Genomic DNA, 22,594 nt, shown 5'->3' on the forward strand with positions numbered 1-22,594 from the left:
AGAGAAAATATGTAAATATGTATATTTCACAAGGAAGTTGTGTCAAGATCATATAAAAATTTTGTGCAACTCAATAAGTGAATCTGATATTTTAAAAACTGGGCAAAAGACTTGAATAGAAAATATACAAATGGCAAATAACATGAAGAGCCCCTGAACTTCATTAGTCCGATTAGAAATGCATCATGGAAATGCAACATAACCCTGCAACCCACTGGAATGGCTAAAAATGAAAAGACCAAGAACACTGAGTGTTGGTGGAGCATCTGGAGCCTGAATAACTTGCTATTGGGAATATGAAATGTTATATATCTGCTTTGAAAAACAGTTTGGCAGTCTCCCCTCCCCTCCATTCACCTCCCCTTACTTTTTTTCTTTTTCTTTTTCTTTTTCTTTTCTTTCTTTCTTTCCTCACTCTGCCTCCCAGGCTGGAGTGCAGTGGCATGGCTCACTGCAACCTCCACCTTTTGGGTTCAAGCAATTCTTGTGCCTCAGCCTCCTATGTAGCTGGGGTTACAGGCCTGCACCACCACACCTGGCTAATTTTTGTAATTTTAGTAGAGATGGGGTTTCAGCACGTTGGCTAGACTGGTCTCGAACTCCTGGCCTCAAGTGATCCACCTGCCTCGGCTTCCCAAAGTGTTGGGATTACGGGTGTGAGCCACCACGCCTGGCCAATTTCCTATAAAATTAAATATACATTAATCATTCAACTTAGTAATTCTACTTTTAGAACTTTTTATCCAAGATAAAAATATATCTTCACAGAAAACTTTGTAGAGGAATGTTCATAGAATCTCTATTCTTAGTGGTCCCAAACCAGTAGTAACAATCCAAATGTTCATCAACTCGTGAATGTATGAACAGACTGTAGTAGATGTATGTGATAGAATACTAAGTAATAAAACAGATTGAACTACTAATACACACAACATGGGCAGATACCAAAGACTTGCTGAGCAAAAGCCAGATACAAAAGAGTATCTAATGCATGCTTCCATTTACAAGGAAATTCTAGATCAGGCAAAACTAATCTATAGTGACAGAAAGCAGACCAGCATTTGCCCAGGGTTGGCAGTGAGGTAGGGATTGACTGGACTGAGTGTGAGGAAGGTTTGGGGATGATAGAAGTGTCCTTAGTCTTGGTTTTGACAGTGCTCACACAGATGTATACATTTGTCAAAAACTCATCAAACTCTTATCATAGGTGCATTTAATTCTATATACATTATATTTTAATGAAGTTGATGTTATGGAAAACAGTGGAAGTGAGGGAAACTAACCAACTATAATCCAGGTGCTTGATGTTATCTCATTTAATCCTCACAGTAGTTTTTATTGAAGAATATTCAGCAAATATTTTCTGAGATTCTACCATGCTGGTCTCTATGCCAAGTACTGAGGATAAAATGGTGAGCAAAAACTATCAGGATTTCCACTTACCCTCCTGGGCAGTTTATTTGAAAGACAGATATTAGTAAAAAGTGCCGCCCCCACCCCCAGGGAAATACTAGCAAAGAAGGTGCTATGAGAGCATATAATACATTCATCCTTAGCTATAATATATGTTCTCATATGATCTGTGACAAGACACATACTACGTAATATATCTTGTATAATATATAAGATGCTTTATGTGCCCCAGTTTCTTTGTAACTACTACCCCTCTACTGGGGTTTCTCTAACTACTAAATGAGTTAATACATGTGAAGTGTTTTGACTGGTGCTAGTAGATAGGAAGTGCCCAGTAAGTGTTGACTGCTATGAACATTTGACAGTTCTAATTGTCTAATATTGCAGGGGTACACCTGTGCTAACTCAGGGAACGCTGGAGTAGGACTGCATGTTGGGGAAGAGATCGTAAGTTTGACTAGAAGTGTTGGGTTTTAGCTGCTTTTGAGACATCCGAGTGGAAAATGTCTTGTAGTCAGATGTGGATACTGGTTGGGTACAACTCTAGATGCTGCAGAGGGCCCTGGGCTGGAGACATACATTTCAGAAAGTGTCCAGCATCTAGACTAGAATTGCCTCAAGTGTAGAGGAGATCATCAAGAAAGGTGCTCTACACACACATTCTCTCTCTCTCTCTCTCTCACACACACACAGACACACACACACACAGAGGAGGACGTAGACCTGGATCTGAGCCTTGAGAAACTCTACCATTTAATCAGCGTGCCTTTTTGATCATCATCGCCTCTGTTTAGCATTTGATTTGCTACATTTAGGCCAGACTTCCTTTGTATTCAAGATAAAATAAAGGGAAATAATTACGAATAAAAACAAGCAGTGATGGAGGTGGTGTCAGGTTCTTGGTGAGTTGATGACAAATGGCCGCCAATTTTTACAATTTGTTTCCTTGCAACTGAGAGAAAAAGGGAAATATGTTTAGCAACATGGATCCCATTTTCCGATGAATAAAAACATACATACTCATCTGCAAAGATAATTTTTGTTTGAAACTAAACTTAAATTGTTCTTAAATTTCAAGGATAATGTTTTTTGTTTTTTTTTTTTTGAGACGGAGTCTCAGTCTGTCACCCAGGCTGGAGTGCAGTGGCTCCACCTCGGCTCACTGCATCCTCTGCCTCGCGGGTTCAAGTGATTCTTTTGCCTCAGCCTCCTGAGTACCTGGGATTACAGGCGCATGCCACCATGCCTGTAATTTTTTTGTATTTTTAGTGAAGATGTAGTTTTGCCATGTTGGGTAGGCAGGTCTTGAACTCTTGATCTCAGGTGATCTGCCTGCTTCAGCCTCCCAAAGTGCTGGAATTACAGGCGTGAGCCACTGTGTCTGGCCTCAAGGAGAAATTTTTTTACCTGACTTGTGTGACAGGTTGACAGTGGACATTGTTTAAAAATGGAAAAAACAGATTTTGCAAAATACTTATGATGTTACTGTCATAGGAAGTTCTTACATTCCTCTTTAGGTATTTAAGTAGCTTGTCTTTCCTGTTAGGCTCTTTACTGAGAGTTAGTTTGCTTTGATGAGGGCTAGAAGAACTGAGGCCATGGCTTTGCCTGAAGTACAGATAGGTTCTTTTTTTTTTTTTTTTTTGAGACGGAGTCTCGCTCTGTCACCCAGGCTGGAGTGCAGTGGCGCGATCTCGGCTCACTGCAAGCTCTGCCTCCCGGGTTCATGCCATTCTCCCGCCTCAGCCTCCGAGTAGCTGGGACTACAGGCGCCCACCACCACGCCCGGCTAATTTTTTGTATTTTTAGTAGAGACGGGGTTTCACCGTGTTAGCCAAGATGGTCTCGATCTCCTGACCTCGTGATCCGCCCGCCTCGGCCTCCCAAAGTGCTGGGATTACAGGCTTGAGCCACCGTGCCCGGCCTCCAGATAGGTTCTTTATCAAACCCTCTTTTTTGTATCTTTGACTTTATTCACCCTTGACATAAAAGACAGGCTTACTTAGGAATCTGCAACTCGACCAATTTTTAATTTTTACTGTAAAGTAAGGGTTTTCTGGAAGACTATAAAACACTTTTAAAAAACATGAATATTTTTGCCTTTGTTTTATCTCTAATCAGACTTTTTGATTGGTTCCATCATTGTTATATTTGAATTTGATTTTATTTATTAATTCAACAGGCATTTATTAAGTCCCTGCTATTGCCAGGAATTTAGTGTATTCTGGCTCGCAGGGTTTCACAGAGAAGAAGATATGATTCTAGCTCTTCAGGATTTCTCAGTAAGGTGGAGAGGAAAATATGTTATAAAAATGAGGGAGAATATGATGAGTGCGTAGTAGGGGCATTTATAAAGTATGAGTAAGCAAAGGATATTTCCCATCTGGCATATGGGGGAGAGTCTTGGGAGGTAGGATGAGGTGGGGCAGCAGCAAATACAGTCACCCCCAGAAAGGGCGGCCACATGGAAAGGGGAAGGTCTAGGTACATTATTTTATTCATACTTTCCGACAGCTGGGTGAAGAGAGGTGTCATGTTTCCACTTTACAGATGAGGAAACTAGTAAGAGGGTAGAGTCAGAGTTTTAACTGTTGCAGGACTCCAAAGTTTGTGTTCCTTCCTTCATGATCTGGCAGGTCCATCGAATCTCTAGTATCTGATCTCTAGTCTCACAGTATACTTTGAATTTTGAATTTTGTGTGTGTGTGTGTCCTTTTGTTTGGAGGAATCATTGTTCCTTCTAGGAGGCAGGATAGTTTTGGATGCTGGGCAATGCTGCTTTAGAAATTGTGATGATCCAGGATGAAGGGAACAAGTAAAGGAAGCTTGGATCCCTTTATCAGAATTCACTGTACTAACAGGGTGCTCTGAGCCTGGAACCAAACATAGGGTGAAGGTGTTGAAGCTTACATGTGGATCGCTCTTCAAACAGGGCAGCCCAGGCGCACCAGAGCACAGAACATTCTTTTCTCCTAGTGTGACACAATAGAGACAACATGGCCTTTAGAGTCAAACACAACTGAATTTGAACCCCATCTGCCAGTCTTGAAACCTTGGGTAAACTATTCACCTCTCTCTGTATTACTGCCTATCTCCTGGGTTGTAGTGAGAATGGAATAAAATGATGTATGAGAAGTGAAAAGCATGGCATCAGACTTAGAAGGCACCTTTTCCTTCCTTTCCTCCTCATCTTCTAACACCTAGGCTCTAGGGAGGTCTCACTTAAAAGCTAGAATTATGAGCACAGTGGCTCACACTTGTAATCTCAGCACTTTGGGAGGCTAAGGCAGGAGGATTGCTTGAGGCTGGAAGTTTGAGACCAACCTGAGGAACATATCAAGACTCCATCTCTACAAAAAATAGAGTTTTTTAAAAGCTAAATTAGAGAACTTCTATAATATTTTTAGACTATAGTTTTGTTCAGAATTTATCATGACATTATTTCCTTTGATCCTAATAAAAGCTCAGTGAAGTAGATAGGGCAAGTATTATTTATAGATGAGAAATGAAGTCCTCTTTCCTATTCCTTGAAATCCTTTGAAAACCTGTTAGAAGGAAAGATTTTCTGGAACTCTAAGTAGTATGATAGTGACATCTACTGTAATAGCTCATATTATTACAATCTTTGAGGAAGTGGCAGTTTAGATAATTTAGCAGTATCATCAGGAATAATTTAACGGTTGACTTTACTACCTGCTATTTTGGGAGGAGAGGAGATACAAAAATTTATCATTAAATATACTAACAGAAAACTACTTGCATAAAATTATTATAACAAAATCTCAGTTTCTAGAAACCACGATCACTTAGAAGATCTGGATTACTAAAAGAGGTTTAAAGCTGCTATTAGATTTTCTAATAACTGAAAACGTTAAAGTTCAAGATAGTTTGTGCTAAAAAAGCTAGATTGGGTAAGTGCAAGAGTATTAACTGGAAGAAACCAGAGATAGGTGGTGAGGTGATCCAGGTGTTGCGAAGAACAGAGACAGGATGACAAGAGGGCAGGAGATAGGTCCACGAGATTTCAGCAGGAATTTATTTTTAAAAGCAACTTCTTGAGATAGGTTCTGGAATTAGTATAGGTATAGCCTGAGCCTTGCAACATTATGCAGTTAGATTGTCGAACATATTGACCCCCAAATACTTTTTTAAATTGATTTTTTAAAAATAAAAATAATAAAAAAAAAAATAGAGACAGGGTCTCACTATGTTGACCAGGCTGATCTTGAACTCCTGAGGTCAAGTGATCCTCCTGTCTCAGGATCCAAAAATACTTTTAAAACAAATCCTAAACTCTAAAAGCATTGTCTACAATGTATTATACTTGGTCATAAGAAGATATAAACAGACTAGTAAGCATTTCTACTAGGTGTAAAACAAAAAGGTTGTACTTTGAGGATTAATTTGGTATCTAGATTATTCTCTGAATATCCCCTTTTAAAGTTCACTAAAATTTTATTTTTAATAAATTTGCTCTGCAATGTTATGTTTTAACTTGTGAATTAAATACATTCTTGTAACAATTTTAAAAATATTTAGTTTTGAAGTATTTCAGATATACAGAAAAATTTTAATATTGCAATTAATGACATCCATGCAGATTTAGCAAGTATTAACATTTTGCTATATTTGCTCAATTTTTTTAATGAAATCTTACAAAACTAAAGCTCCTTTCTCCTATGCATATTTTAGTATTTTCTGTAAGTGTATATAACTCTGAACAATATATACTATTGTGTGTTTTTCAGTTGTGGAAATAGAAACTTACTCTGCTGGTAGGAACTTAAGTTGGTGGAGGCTTTGGAGAACAGTTTGGCAATACCCAAAAGAGTTGGCAGTGGTCTGTGTCAGTTGTCTCATGCTGCACAACAAACAACCGCAAAACTTACTGGCTTAAAACAGTGATTTCTTATTTCTCCTAATTCTGTGAGTTGCTGGGATAGTCCCTCTGCTTGTTTTACCTGGACTCATTGATGCAGCTGCATTCAGCTGGGAGATTGGCTGGGCTGGAGGGCTCATAAGGGCCTCAGTCACATGTCTGGTGGTTCATGCTGGTTGTTGGTTCTCTACATGTGGCCTTATCACTTGCAGTAGGCTAAACTGGCTTCCTTATGTGGTAGTCTGAGGGCAGTGGTCCAAGACACAAGACCGCTTGACATCTGAGCCCTGAACTTGCATAGTGTGGCTTCCATGTGTTTTGTTGGTCAAACCAAGTCACCAGCTCCACCTTTTGATGGAAGGAGTGGCAAAGTCACACTGCATAGAAGCATGGAAAGACATGTCGCCACTATCTTTGAAGACATATCCTGTAACTCAGCTATTTTACTTTTATCCCAGACAAAATATTTCATAGATAGAGACATGTACATATTGTTCACAGCAGAATTGTTTATAATAGCAAAAAAGTAAAAACAATTTAACAGTCATTCCAGGAAGAAGCAGATAATAAATTTTAGTTTATTCATATGATAGAATATCATATATCAATTAAAATTAATGATCACTGGATAATTCTAAAAATAGGTTGAACGAAAAAATCAGGTTGGAAAAGAGTATGGTAGTATAATAGCCTTCAAGTTCAGTATTTGAAGTTTCTCGGGTAGGCTAATGAAGATTTTGCTTTTGCTTCTGTTTTGAAATCAAAACTGATCTTTGGATGGTCTCATTAGAGCGTGGGGATCATGAGTAGCTTCCATCCTTGGATGGCCAGTTCAGCTGTGCTGTTCTCTGACCAGACTGGCTGTCACTAAAAAGCTTGTGTTTAACTTCTTGGCCATTTGGGAAAGTGTAGCTCTTTCATTTGAGAAGGTGTAGGGAGAGCTGATAAAGGTTTAACTTCATCAGTAATGTCAGAAAAGTCCGTGTACAGTACAGTTTCTTTTCAAATTTTTTTTTTCTAGAATATGGTTTCTGAACATATTCATTTAATACCACTGTCTACATCTGTACTGAGTTTAACCTTCATTTCTTACCTGTAAATGGGAAGCATGATATTTACCTCGTAGAGGTGTTGGGAAGATGAATTGAGCTAATAATGCATTTAGAGCAGTACCTTTTATATGGTAGATCCTCTATAAACAGTAGTTAGAAAAATTAACAAGTATATAGGATGACATCTATGTTAAGTTCACTTTCAATGGTATTGTAATGAGTAGGTAGCATTGATTACCTAATCATAGGTACTTTAATTAAAATGGACTACTGTAATTATGAAAGTCCATTATGATTAACTATAATACTTTACATTTTTTTTTAATTTTTTTTTCTATCTGTATTTTTTATTTCCAATACTTTACATTTTAAAGGAAAGTTACATTTACAGACTTTTTTCACCTTAATTATCTGATTTTGTTCTCAGGACAACTTCGTAAGATAGTTATATTCAATTTAGAGACATTAAATATTAGTTTCAGGAGAGATTAAATAAGCAGTGTTAGCAGAAAGCTTATGTTGGTTCTCATGAAGGCACATTAAAATGGGAATAATGGTACCAAAATACTTTGATTTTTATCACTTGTGTTTATGTGCTTTACCTACCTAGATTCTGAATAGTTTTGTCTCTGTACTTTTTTCACCCTTCTGTGTGTGTGGGAAGGGGAAGGAGGAGGAGGAGGAAAAGAGATTGTAGAGAGGGGCCGGGCGCGGTGGCTCACGCCTGTAATCCCGGCACTTTGGGAGGCCGAGATGGGCGGATCACGAGGTCAGGAGATCAAGACCATCCTGACTAACACGGTGAAACCCTGTCTCTACTAAAAATACAAAAATTAGCCGGGCGTGGTGGCGGGTGCCTGTAGTCCCAGCTACACGGGAGGCTGAGGCAGGAGAATGGCGTGAATCCGGGAGGCGGAGCTTGCAGTGAGTGGAGATCGCGCCACCGCACTCCAGCCTGGGTGACAGAGCGAGACTCCGTCTCAAAAAAAAAAAAAATAAAAAAATAAAAAAAAATAAAAAAAGAGATTGTAGAGAGGGTTAAGTGAATCTTAATGGGACTCTTTGGAAAGGGAGATCTGCAGCCTGCCTCTCAGATCCAAAAATGTTACATTAACGCCACCCTCCCAACTCCCTATATTTTAAAATAGCCAAGCAGATTGGCAAGTTTTATTTGTTTTTTTTTTTCCCCCAAATTTGTAAATGTGCAATGGCAACTAAATGTATGCATCAAAGATTTGAGGAGATTTCTCTAGATTGACTATGGATTAGAATTAGCCACCAAATTTACCAGCCTTGTAGGATTTGCTAAGCCAATGTGACAAATTTATTTGGTGACTGCTGTTTATAAATGCATTGATTCAATTAAATTCTTTCTTCAAGATAAAAGTTATGCTTTTTTTTTTTTAATTTCCTTTTTTTGGTTGTAAGCTTTAAAAGTTTGAGATAGATTGTGTGCGGTGGATCACTTGAGGCCAGGAGTTTAAGACCAGCCTGGCCAACATGGCAAAAACCTGTCTCTACTAAAAATACAAAAATTAACTGAGCGTGGTGGTGCATGGCTGTAATCCCAGCTACTCGGGAGACTGAGGCACAAAAATCGCTTGAACCTGGGAGACAGGTTGCAGTGAGCCCAGATTGTGCCACTGCACTCCAGCTTGGACGACAGAGTGAGACACTGTCTCAAAAAAAAAAAAAAAAAAGTTTAAGAGAAACCTATAAATTTGTAATTCTCTACCTTTTTGGTTGAAGGAAACTATTGGTGGCTGGTATTTTGGGTAATCTCACTTCTCAACTAACTCCCATTAAGAATGTTTTATAATGAAAAAAAGTAGGTACTTCACATACTAGGTTTTTATCACCTCACTTTCCTGATATCATAAATAAATCATTTTTTTCACCATTTATATAGATTTACTTCGAGGTAGGTAAATTTCACTTTGCTTGAGATCATATGCCAATATTAGATTAGTTTTGAAACAGGTTATATGTTATAACGTCTCCTGTGACTCTGAAAGACTTTAGAAACAAATGATTTTAAATGTATTTCTTTTGTTTTGTTTTACATTTCAGAATCTCTCTTGATTTTTGAGGAAATACCCAGTAACAAACATGACTGAGTTCTGGCTTATATCTGCTCCTGGGGAGAAAACCTGTCAGCAAACATGGGAGAAATTGCATGCCGCAACTTCAAAGAACAATAATCTTGCTGTGACTTCCAAGTTCAATATTCCTGACTTAAAGGTGAAGCTGCACTGTGCAGAATTGCATATGAGTTCATCATCCAGGGGAGGGCCAGTGCTCTCTGTTAGTGGAAATGAGATACCCAGGTTCCTTCCAAAGAAAACCTCCTCTCCAGCCATTGGCATGATTTACAATGTATCTTTGAAATACTGGAAGTAAACTACCAAATTGAAATAACGTCTCTCCACTTAGGCTTTTTGTGCTCTTCTAAATTGCAATGAAAAATCTTATGAAAATGTTTGATGTATTACATTCACAAATAATGATTTTCAGAAATTAAAACTCTTAGTAGTATATATTCTTAAATATCATAGTGAAGTTGTTAATAAATTTATATTACACTGATTCTTACATTGTGTGTTACCATAGCACCTACTTAATCATACTTGACAAATCTAACCCAGTTATTTAATCTGGTTAATCTATTTAAGATTTACTGTATTAAAGAGTAGTAATCTAGCAACATCAAAGTGAAGCAGGTATCCAGTAATCAGTTGATGGAACATTTGTAAAGAATGGAAAAGATCATGATACTGACATTTTGCTAGTTAATGAGGGAGTCGTAGGCAACATTCATTTAAGAAATATTTAAAATGACTGAGTATTGGTGGGGTGCGGTGGGGCCTGTAAACCCAGAACTTTTGGGAGACTGAGGTAAGCTGATCTCCTGAGGTCAGGATTTTGAGACCAGCCTGGCCAACATGGTGAAACCCAGTCTCTACTGAAAATACAAAAATTAGCCAGGTGTGGTGTCAGGCGCCTGTAATCCCAGCTACTTGGGAGGCTGAGGCAGAAGAATCGCTTGAATCCAGGAGGCGGAGGTTGCAGTGAGCAAGATCACCACACTCCAGCCTGGGTGACAGAGCGAGACTCCGTCTCAAAACTATAAATAAATAAATAAATAACACTAAAATGACCGATTCTTAGTATTTTTGGAGTTACGGATACCTTTGACACAGGACGTTTCCTCCAAAACGTACTCACTGTGCACAGTTTTGCATGCCAATTTAATTACAGACCCTCTAGCACATATCTGTGGACCTCCTACTTGAGAGCCTGTGTTGTAAACTAAGATTTCAGATGATCCAGTGTCATTGAATAGTACAAGCACAGACCTGTCTTTGAGGAGTCTTCAAGTCTTAAGTGGTGCTTGTACCCATGAATTAAAGGATTATCTTGTACATATAAATAGCTTTGAAATGTCTGGCAAACATCTTTTAACATACTTACACATTATGAAATCAAATAGGGAGAATTTAAGATTTACAAGAACTTTAGGTCAAGATGTATCAGCTTGTATTTTTTAAAAAAGGATGCCAGCTAAATAACAGAATATATTTTCCTTTTAGGTTGGCACGCTGGATGTCTTGGTTGGCTTGTCAGATGAACTGGCTAAACTGGATGCATTTGTAGAAGGGTAATGTACTTACATGCATGGAGTAGAGCAAAATGGGAGACACTGTTAACAGGCTCCGTGGACACTGGGTTTATTATCACATGTGTACTCTGCTTACTGGAATGGTTTTAGAAAACGATGACTTTTTTCCTTTTGTAGATCAATTTTATGAAGGAACAATTTACATACTATAAAATGCACCTGTTTGAAATATGAAAATGCTGATTCTCTTTTTACTATCTTTATTGGGATATAGTTTACATGCCGTGCATTTCACCTATTACAGGTGTACAATTCAGTGATTCTTAGTGTATTCAGACTTGTGTAACCATTGCCACGGTCAATTTTAAATATTTCATCATCCTCTATTCCTATTCCCATGAGCAGTCGCTTCCTGTCCCCACCACCCACAAATTGTTCTGCCACTATAGATTTGCTTGGTCTGGACATTTCTTGTAAATGGAATACAATACATGGTCTTTTGTGACTGTCTTCTTTTGCTTAGCATAATGTTTTGAAGTTTATCCAAGCTGTTGCATGTATCAGTATTTCATTTCTTTTTATTACTAAATAATATTCCACTATATATGTGTACACACACTTACCACATTAATCCATTCATCAGTTGATGGGCATTTCTTTTGCTTCCACTTTTTGGCTTATAAGAATAATGCCGCTGTGCACATTTGTGTACAAGTTTGTGTTCTTAAATATCTTCATTTTTCTTGGGTTTGTACCTAAGAGTGGAATTTCTGGGTCATATGGTAACTCTATGTTTCACTTTTTGAGGAACTGACCAACTGTTTCCCAGAGTGGCTGCACCATTTAATATTCCTGCCAGCAGTGTATGAAGATTCTCATTTCTCTACATCCTTGCCAGCACTTGTTACTATTTGTCTTTTTGATTATAGCCATCCCAGGGGGTATGAGATAATACCTCATTTAAAAAAATTTGCATTTCCCTGTTGACTGATGTGATGTGATGTATTGAGTATCTTTTCATGTGCTTTTTGGCCATTTGTTTTTCTTCCTTGGAGAAATGTCTATTCAGATCCTTTGCCCATTTTTAATTGGCTTATCTTTCTGTTATTGAATTGTAAGAGTTCTTTATACAGAATATGCTAGATATAAATCCCCTCTCAGATATAACTTGCAAATATTGTCTCTTATTCTGTGAATTGTCTACATTTTCTTTTTTTTTTCTTGAGACAGTCTCGCTCTGTCAACCAGGTTGGAGTGCAGTGGCGAGATCTCGGCTCACTGCAGCCTCCGCCTCCTGGGTTCAAACGATTTTCCTGCTTCAGCCTCCCGAGTAGCTGAGATTACAGGTGCCTGCCACAACACACAGCTTAGTTTTGTATTTTTAGTAGAGATGGGATTTCACCATGTTGGACAGGCTGGTCTCGAACTCCTGACATGCTGCACCTGCCTCAGCCTCCCAAAGTGCTGGGATTACAGGCATGAGCCGCCGTGCCTGGCCATGTCTTCATTTTCTTGATTGTGTCCTGTGAAGCACAAAAGTTTTAAATTTTGGTGAAGTCCAATTTATTTTTTTCTTTTGTTGCTTGTGTTTGTGGCATTGTGTCTAAGACACCATTGTCTAATCCAGGGTCGTATCGTTTTATGTCTATGTTTCCTTCTAAGAGATTTACAATTTTAGCTTTCACATTGAGGTCTTTGATTCATTTTGAGTTAAGTTTTATTTATGTTGTGAGGTAAGGGTCCAACTTGATTCTTTTGAATGTGAGTATCTAGTTGTCCCAGCACCATTTGTTGAAAAGACTGTTTTTTCCCACTGAATTGTCCTGGAACCCTTACTGAAAATCAATTGAACATAATATGAGGGTTTATTTCTGGACTCTCAGTTCTGTTTCATTGATCTGTGTTTCTCTCCTATGCCAGTACCACATTGCCTTGATTATTGTAGCTTTGTAGTAAGTTTTAAAATCAGAAAGTATGAATTCTCCTTTTTTTTTTTTTTTTTTTTTTCAAGATTGGCTATTCTGGGTTCTTTGTCTTTTTGTATGAATTTTAGGATCACAGTGTCAAATTTCTGCATATAAGTCAGCTGGAATTTTGATGAGGATAGTGTTGAATCTGTGTATCAATTTGGGGAATGGTATCATCCTAACATTATTGTCTTTGATCCATGAACATGGGATATTACTCCATTTATTTGAAGATGGTTATGCTTTCGTCTTCAAAATTCAGTTGGAAGAATTTTTCTAAACTGCAGTTTTTATTACTTTTGAAATTCAGGTACATGTATATTTGAGCTGAAAATGGTTATAGGCTGTTTGATAGCTGCATTTTGATTAGTTGGCAGAATCAATCTACCGTTCCTTCAACTCTGGGGATACAAAGCTTTTATCTTAGAGTTTAGATACATAGGTGTAATTTGTAAAATACAGAATTTGGAGAATCTTAGAAATGTACATTTGATAGAAGCTTTAAGGGAATAATAGGCTTGGATAGGAGGAAATTTTTTTGTGAAATCTATATGGAAGATTTTCTCATTTCTGCTGTTAAAATGCTTTTCTGAATTGATAGAACCACCTCAAAGTGATGCTGTGGCAATAGAGACTGAGGTCAGGGTTGCAGAGAGAGAGATCTTTTAACATAACACCATGTAGTGAGGAAGTAAACAGATCTAAGGATGTATTGATGGTCTTCAATATTGGAATCAAGAAGGCCACTTAGCAGACAGTTTCACAGTAGATTTACTATCTCTTAAAGATAGTAAAAGCTCAATTGGGACCAGACACTTGGTCATTAGAATGGAAAAGAAAAGATGAAAGGAAAAGCAACTTTTAGGATTATAATTCCATATATTCATATAGAGCAAATGAGTATTATGAATTATTATACATATAGTGAAAATAATTATGATACACTCAAAGCACGAACTGATGGAAAGAATAGTCTCTTGGTTTCTTGCTTACACATTTTTAATTGAGAAAAAAATTTGAGGGAACTTTTTTTTTAGTTGTCATCCCTGGAGTGAGTCTTCCCTGAGGTCTCATCTACCTCATTACAGTTCCAAGTTATGACAACCAAAGAGACACTGAGAAAGGAGGCCCCTGAGAATATAATTATTAACATTTATTTGTACCCATGTCAGTCACCTTGATGGCTTTATAGTTCTTTCTTTAAATTGTTAATGGGATGTCCTGAATATAATTTAAAGTTTGCCTAGATTTTAAATTTTATTTATTTATTTTTTTAGAGACAGGGTCTTGGTGTCACCCAGGCTGGAGTACAGTGGTGCAATCATAGCTCATTGCATCCTTGAACTCCTGGGCTCAAGCGATCCTTTTACCTCAGTTTCCTGAGTAGCTAAGACTATAGGCTTGCACCACCACACCCAGCTAATATTTTTATTTTTATTTTTGTGGAGACAGGGTCTCACTATGTTGTCCAGGCTGGTCTCAAACTCTTGGCCTCAAGTGATCCTCCCACCTCAGCCTCCCAAAGTGCTGAGATTACAGGCATGAGTCACTGCACCCAGCTGGCTCATTTTTTAGGGAATTTTTAGATTTTTTAGGGAAGGAATCTGAAAAGTATTAAGGGCAAATGTAGTTAGTTTGGTGAGTAGAATTTAAAGTTACCTGTGCAGTGTGTCAGCTGTTCTTTTCTGCATTGTTCCACAAGCGCATCTTCTTCAGTCCTCCTGAAATATACGAGGAATTTAAAAATCATGTTGTTAGACTTTGGTAGTGTTGACAGATGATAGCTTAATGACTTAAATGCTCCAAGTGTTAAAGTCCAAACATTATAGAATATGGTATATGTGGTAAATCATAGTTTATACTTTCTTAAAAATGTAATCATTGGAGCAGATATTTTTGAGGTGACATTTTGTACATTGACACAGATCCTCTTGTAAATAGGCTTAGGGAGATCTCGAAGTTGTGGGTTATGCGACGTTAAGTTTATAAATTTGACAGCAGTTGATTCTACACGCCGAAGTACTTCTGTGGGTAAACATGCAACATTTTAGAATTCATAGCAAATGGTTCTGTTTACAAGATGCTTGTCAAATTTTATGGGAATGATTTGTCTCTTTTGAAGGAATGGGTGAATTTTGGAGACATAGGCAAATGTATGTACAAACCTCAAGTTAAACATGTTGAAGACTTATGACTTACACCATTATTTCTGAAATTGTTCTAATTTTTAGGTTTGAGACCACTCAGCATAGGATTGTCATTTAAATTTAGCTCTTCTATCACCTTTCCTGGCCCGTATTGGCCCTTGTTTAAACTGTCAACACGCCACGCTCTGTGGCTCACACCTGTAATCCCTCCTGCTTGAGGGGCCAAGGCAAGAGGATCATTTGAGCCCAGATGTTCAAAGCTGCAATGCACTATAATGGCACCACTGCACTCCAACATGGGCAACAGAGCGAGACTGTTTCTTAAAAAAATACCTGTGTGTGTGTGTGTGTGTGTGTGTATACATATATACATATATATATATATGTATACACACACTGTTTTAAGAAAAAAATAAAACCGTTACAGGAATTTCTTAATTTGTCTTCCAGTTACCCCTCCTAGCTGTTGAGCATATAGTCATCAGAATACTTGTCCTGAGCCCTGTTTCAACTGTGTTATGTCCCTGTCTAGAGTGTGACTTCACAGGCTATATATCTACAATCTGGCATCCCACTTTCCTAGCCTAAGCTCCTCTGCCTACTTCTCAGCCTGCTGCTCCCATCAGTCTGGACTCCTCACCATTCTCTGGATGCCTACTGCTTTTCCACCTCTCATCTTGACTCACATTATGCCCCATGGCAAGAATATGCTTTCTTCCCAGGTTATCATCCTTGTAAAACCATTTCTGTCCTTCATTGCCCTGCTCATGAGCCTTTGGGCTTTCTTGACTACAGTAGCTGCAAGTGATCCCTTTTCCCTTTATCTCTCTCTGTCTGCAACCTGGCAATCTCAGCTGGCACTGACCTCAGATTGCTTTATATTTAGTAATTTATATATTTGTGTATCTTTCCAATGAGATTTTAAGCAATGTGTGAAGGTAGTGATTTTGTCTTGTGTGATTCTGAATCCCACCCAGGGCCTAGAGACAGAGATGGAATGAGGAAGAGAACGCTGGACTCCAAAGTCAGGACAATGTGTTTCTAGTCACATCTTTGACGTTTAACTGGTCTTGTGACTTTGGATAAGTCACTTATTCTTTTATACCTCAGTGTGAATGAAAGAAAGAATTGACAAGGTCATATGTAGGTGCCTTGGTTTAGGTTGGTGCAAAAGTAATGGAGTTTTTGCCATTTTTTTGTTTCTAAAGTAATGGCCAGAACCACAATTACTTTTGCACCAACCTAATAGTTTTGGCATTATGACTTCCTCTATAGCATAGCTCCTTGTAGATAGTAGATGCTCAATAAACAATTAATTAATAATGTAGGACCTAATTTTTCATCATGACTGTTGCTTACGTTCTCTTGCCTGTAAGATCCCTTTTTTCCTAAGGGAAACCACAGTGTCTTGCATGTCGTAGGAACATGGTGAGTGCTAGTTCTCGGCTGCCTTCTTTGTTCTTGGTCCTTGCATTGTCCAGTTTTTGGCGTATAAATATATGCCTCTTTACAGACTGTTTCTCACTAGCTTCCCACCACTTTCTTTCTAGACTAGTAGACACACTGCATGTAGTCTCCTTAAAACTCTACAGTTACTCAGTTGACTTTTGCATGTAACAAAATCTTGGTCCATTTTATCCTTAAAACATTATAAGGTAAGATCCATTTATTGTATATTATATGGATAGGTATAATGGGAACATATATAGTCAAACTCATGTCTTTATATAATATGTTCATCATATAGAATGCAGTTTAGATCTTTTTCCTGAAAATGGTTAATTTTTTTTCCTCCTCAGAGTGGTTAAGAAAGTGGCTCAATACATGGCTGATGTATTGGAAGATAGTAAAGACAAAGTTCAAGAGAATCTGTTGGCTAATGGAGGTAAGCTAATGCTCATGATTGATCATTATTAACTCATATAAAGTGAATAACTAAGCTACAGAAACAAAAAGTAATGTAAAAAAGTCTATAGAAAAGGACACTAAATACAATAGAAAACCATTAAAGTACAATTATCATTACTGAATTTGGTGATACTTCCAGGTACATCCTGTTCCCTGAAACATAATCCAGTAGAAGACAGTCTTACATAATATATAATATGGCTTATGATATGATGCCAAGCAAGTCCCCTGCAAGAGCAGTATTGTAAAGATTAGCCTTAGTTCTTTCCAGCACCTATTTGTTCACTCATTTACAAGTTTCCAAGTTGTATATCTCAGCATTGTTCCAGTTGAATACCTGCTGTCTTATGTAGGTTTTTGTATTTAAAAGTATATAGCTATTAAAGCCTTAGAACAGAAATTATTAGTTTTATTGCAGAATAGTGCCTCCTCCCCAATATGATTTTGGCATTTCTTTACTTAATACCCATAAAATAGCCTACTGACTTCTCTGTGGATAGAAGCCAGTATTTATATAGAGTTTGCTCTATGTAGTAATGACTTTATAAAGATGATTCTGACCCCATTGTTTTCACTTGTATTTGCATTTCTTATTTTCTTACGAAATGTCATTTTAGCATTTTGCTTCATTTAAAATTAAGCCCATCTTTAGTGATATGTCATTATAATAGGAAATAATGAGCTGGGCATGGTGGCTCACGCCTGTAATCCCAGCACATTGGGAGGCTGTGGCAGGAGGATCGCTTGAGTGCAGGAGTTCAAGACAAGCCTGGGCAACGTAGGGAGAGCCTGTCTCTAAAAAACCCAAACAAAAAGAAAGAAAGAAAAAAAAAAATTACCTGGATGTAGTGGCGTATGCCCATAGTCTCAGCTAGTCAGGAGGTTGAGGAGAGGGGATTGCTTGAGCTCAGGAGTTCAAGGCTGCAGTGAGCTATGATTGTACTTCTGTACTCTAGCCTGGGTGACAGAGCAAGACCCTGTCTCTTAAAAAAAAAAAAAAAAAAAGAAGGAAATAACGCTTCCCTTTCATTCTCTGCGGGATCGCCTACTCTGATAAGGTTACTATATTTTAAATCCAGTGTTCCTGAAATCTCATTTCTTCTTGCAAATAATAGCTGCTCAATGAATATTTAATCAGTTAAAAATGTAGTAACTTATTCTTGCTCTTTGTTTTTTTTTTTTTTTTTGAGACGGAGTCTCGCTCTGTCGCCCGGGCTGGAGTGCAGTGGCCGGATCTCAGCTCACTGCAAGCTCCGCCTCCCGGGTTTACGCCATTCTCCTGCCTCAGCCTCCCGAGTAGCTGGGACTACAGGCGCCCGCCACGTCGCCCGGCTAGTTTTTTGTATTTTTTAGTAGAGACGGGGTTTCACCGTGTTAGCCAGGATGGTCTCGATCTCCTGACCTCGTGATCCGCCCGCCTCGGCCTCCCAAAGTGCTGGGATTACAGGCTTGAGCCACCGCACCCGGCCTGCTCTTTGTTATCAAAGTAATTCTGATGTCATTGTTTACTGTGTCTGTTAATTTGTGTTTTGAGAAAGAACAGAAGGTATGTTAGATATTAATAAGTTAATTTGTGTTGTCTTTACTGACCTTCTATGTATTTTATGAACTAGGGCAGTCAGTCTAGTTGGTGGAATGGTGGTTGACCAAGAGGGGCAGTGCATCTAGATAGAGTTGCTTTCGGAAATACCATCTGTGTTGTTGACTCACTGGTATTATGTAAGGAGATATTGAGAAGAGAAAGATACTTTTATATGAATTACTTTTGTCAGTGAGTGCTGCCATAATTGTCCTTGATCCCATTAGGGGTGAAGTCACTTTGATTACTAAACTCCAAGGAATCAGTTGTTGAGTATTTTTTTAGCTCTACATGTTTTATTCTTTCCATTTGAAAGTGAAAGGGTCCATGTTTTGAAAATTGTTAAAATGTGAACTCCTGGAAACAGTCATCAACATGGTTTTAATAGACAAGTTTATTTGCAGTTTGCTTGGGTAAGTTATCAAAGAAAGAACATTCTTTTGTGAAATTTTACTTATCAAGGAGACAATTTGAAGTAGTTTCTTAATCTTTGTGTGTCTCTCCTATGTATGAAGCATATTAGGAATATGTACATATTTCATTTTTAAAGTAATCAAATTAGAAGGAGCATCTTAATTTGTATTAAATTTTGAGTAAGAAGAAGAGATTACAAGGTAGAAATTTTGATTAATCCATGTTACTTAATATCGTTCACATTTAATCAGGATTATTCAGAAATGACATCTTTGCTGATTTCCTCAATGCCGATTTCAGCGTTAAAATATATTGCTGTGTAAAAAACTGAACAATTCTATTGCTTCTCTTCAGTAATTAGTTTATTCCCTTATTTCAGTGGACTTGGTTACTTATATAACAAGGTTCCAGTGGGACATGGCCAAATATCCAATCAAGCAGTCCCTGAAAAATATTTCTGAAATAATTGCCAAGGTAAGATAATACTTAAGACAAGTAGGACACATTGATTTATAGTGGCTTTGCTTATTGTATAATTTCACTATGAAATACTTTTTAGGTTTTGATAAGGCAGCTTAGTTATGTGTCACAGATAGAGGGTGTCCTTACTACAGCTTTAGACATTAAAAGATGTTTAAAAGTATAACACTTTCATGTGTAGATTATCTAAGTTGTATACTTAGTTATGTAATTAACTTGAATATTACATCAACAGTGTTTAAGAAAGTGTGAAAATTCTGTATTATTTATACAAATTCTAAGGGCACCTGAGATTGTGTAGAATAGGAAATTGGGGTCTATTAAGATTTCTTAGTCGTTCAGGTAGGTGATAGTGGTCACTGAAGTATGTTTGTGTGCATAGTGTACTTGTTCAAACATTAAACCCTCTGGGTTCTCTGACCCCTTCCGACTATTTAGTTTTGATCCTCTGCCTGGAAAAATTCCCCTATTCGTGTGCCACATAATTTTATGTAGTTTCAGCGAGTACATGGACCTTGAAGCCGATGCATGAACTCACCAAGAACTCCTTTTATATTGAGAAATCCTTGAACTTGAGAAGAAATGTAAAAGTCTGTTTTTTCCCCCAAGATCTGTTTGTGGAATAAAAGTCTTAACAGTAACTGTAATGAGACAAATAGACAAGGACCTGTTAATTGTTTGCCAGCATTCTTATTGACCTGGCTGGGGCAAGAAGTGTAGTTTAAATTACTGGACAGACTTTCCTTTGCTCCCAAATTTAGTTATGCAGTGTGTTACATAGTTAAATGTAAATAAATAGACTATCAAAGATTTTAACTAAAGTCATCATATAATTTGATGACTATAGTTTAAGAAACTATTATTTACATTATTTGATAATATAAAGTGGTGTTCTTACTGTGACTGAGCCTTATTTTCTGGATCCTTAAGGATTAGATCATTTGCTTCCTGATGCTGCTGTAGATAGGGAAGCAGGCTTAGAGACGTGAAGTGACTTACCCTCGTGCTACACAGCTAATAATGCTAGAACTATGTTAAAGTCAGTTCTTCAAATATTGTTTACTTCACATTTTCTCCCTATGTAGTTAGTTTAGTATTCTATTCGTTTGAAAAAGCAGCTTTTGTAACATTTATGAATAAATTCAACTATAATTTTAATTTCATAGAAAAATATTCTATGTAATAGTGATGTTTGCAATAATTAAAAGTCTTCATGTAATTTAGTTTATTTTGGAAAATATCCTTCAGTCTTGTGAATTGAAGCCTTGTAATTAGTAATCTCCAAACCCAGTAGCCTAGATTCCATTTCCATGGTTTAAGAAGTAATATAATAATTAAAATACGTGTGGACTGAAACATTATTTTTAGTAGAAAAGATTTATGTGGAAATTATATTAAAAATGAAGTAGACTGTTTTTTAAATGATCTCCTAAAGTCGTGCTTTTAAAATAATAGAATATTCTTACACTAGAAACTAGTGGGTTTTTTTGTAGAAGTTAAAGTTTAGCTACTTTGTTAGTATTACTAGAGGCAGATTTAGGAAAATTTCGTCTATTTTTCTTCTTTTTCGAAGGGAGTAACTCAGATTGATAATGACCTGAAATCTCGAGCATCTGCATACAATAACCTGAAAGGAAATCTTCAGAATTTGGAACGAAAGAATGCGTAAGCAGATCAAGTATATTTGAGTATTAAGAACTCGGGAAGCACCCTAGCATACACCGAAGGAGATATTTTTGGGATTTAGTTAGTTTCAGTTTATGTTGTTTCTGTAATCAAAATGGTATTTCTTTTACTTCATGGAGAAAAGCTCACTAAGGTAAGTTTATAGAATTCAGACTAATCAAAACAGATGTGAGGCTGATTTATTATACTTGTTTTATAAATAATACTTGTGAGCTGGGTCCTGGCTTATCCCCTTATCCATTTGATATTTCACTGAAAAATAGTCTAAAATTAATTGTTTTAAATGAAATCATAGTTTAACTGCATAGTAATTACCTATCGCTTAACTATAGAATAATCCTTTTATGATGTAACAATTATTCTCTTATCTGTTTTCAGAGTTTAGGTTTTTCACTCATTAGGATTTTAAAAACAGGACTGAATTGTTTTGGTTGATCCCCTCGTACTATGACTACTACAAGTGCAGCTTTAAGCATGAAAGTATTCAAGTTGTGCTTTCATATCCTAGAGGGAAAGTTGGTTGGATACTATGAGTGATACAAACAGGGCAAGACATATTTATTATAGCAAAGTGATTACTGGAAGGCAAATGAAGACTGATTTGAAAGAGTTAATTATTGGGTTAGCTACCAAAATTGCCTGGTATCAGATGATACCCAAGGGAGGGAAGAACACCGAAGGTGTTGTGCTTAGATGACATAATTTCATAATTATATGGTAGAATAGACTTTAATTGATATCTAATGAGTAGATAGCACTTTTCCAGTCAAGATATTATATATGTAGACAAGAGAAGAGCTGAGTTATAATAATTAAAGCAAACACAAAACACTAGAGGCAAATTTTGATAGAAGATATTTCCTTGGTTGCCAGGGTAGGATATATTCAGCTAAATGATGACTCCTTACAAAGTAAAACTCTTAACTAAGACTAATCCCTCTCAATGTATATATAGTGTATATATGTGAAAATGATTAGCCTGCTGTTTGTGTTACAGAAGCACATAATTATCAGCCTAATGATTTTTTTTAATTCCTCAGAGGAAGTTTGCTAACTAGAAGTCTAGCAGAAATTGTGAAGAAGGATGACTTTGTTCTTGATTCAGAGTATCTCGTCACATTACTCGTAGTAGTTCCCAAGTAAGTCTTTCTATTACAAAAGGTTTTACTTGTTAAAATACAAGAAAAATGTTAGTATCTAGTATTGTAGTTTGAAGTTTTCCATAAAATCCAAGCGTAAAAGGAATATAACCTTGCCATTCATTCTGTCAATCAGCATTTGCTCATGTGGCACGTAAAGTAGAAATTAGATCATAACCTGGCAATGGAGACTTCAATTATAAATTGAGTTTCCAAATCAAATTTAGCAGCTTGGTAGAGTTGGCTCATTCAAACATTAGGTAATGCTAAATTATTGATTGTTTAACAAATACAGATTTTAGATTTCTCAA

At 37.1% G+C, this 22,594-nt stretch overlaps 1 protein-coding gene across 2 annotated transcripts in view; it reads left to right on the plus strand.

Moving 5' to 3' along the window:
• Positions 1 to 22,594, plus strand: part of ATP6V1C1 (ATPase H+ transporting V1 subunit C1) — a 92,465-nt gene that overhangs the window by 50,716 nt on the left and 19,155 nt on the right. For both annotated transcript variants that reach the window (XM_030937654.1, XM_010354527.2), the window contains exons 2-7: positions 9,415 to 9,585; positions 10,935 to 11,002; positions 16,877 to 16,962; positions 19,358 to 19,452; positions 21,032 to 21,123; positions 22,185 to 22,283. In XM_030937654.1, the coding sequence (XP_030793514.1) occupies positions 9,454 to 9,585; positions 10,935 to 11,002; positions 16,877 to 16,962; positions 19,358 to 19,452; positions 21,032 to 21,123; positions 22,185 to 22,283 (572 nt within the window). In that variant the 5' untranslated portion in view covers positions 9,415 to 9,453. The remainder of the gene's footprint in view (positions 1 to 9,414; positions 9,586 to 10,934; positions 11,003 to 16,876; positions 16,963 to 19,357; positions 19,453 to 21,031; positions 21,124 to 22,184; positions 22,284 to 22,594) is intronic.

The sequence above is a fragment of the Rhinopithecus roxellana genome, chromosome 9 (genome assembly GCF_007565055.1).
Source record: "Rhinopithecus roxellana isolate Shanxi Qingling chromosome 9, ASM756505v1, whole genome shotgun sequence".
NCBI classification, from domain to species: domain Eukaryota; kingdom Metazoa; phylum Chordata; class Mammalia; order Primates; family Cercopithecidae; genus Rhinopithecus; species Rhinopithecus roxellana.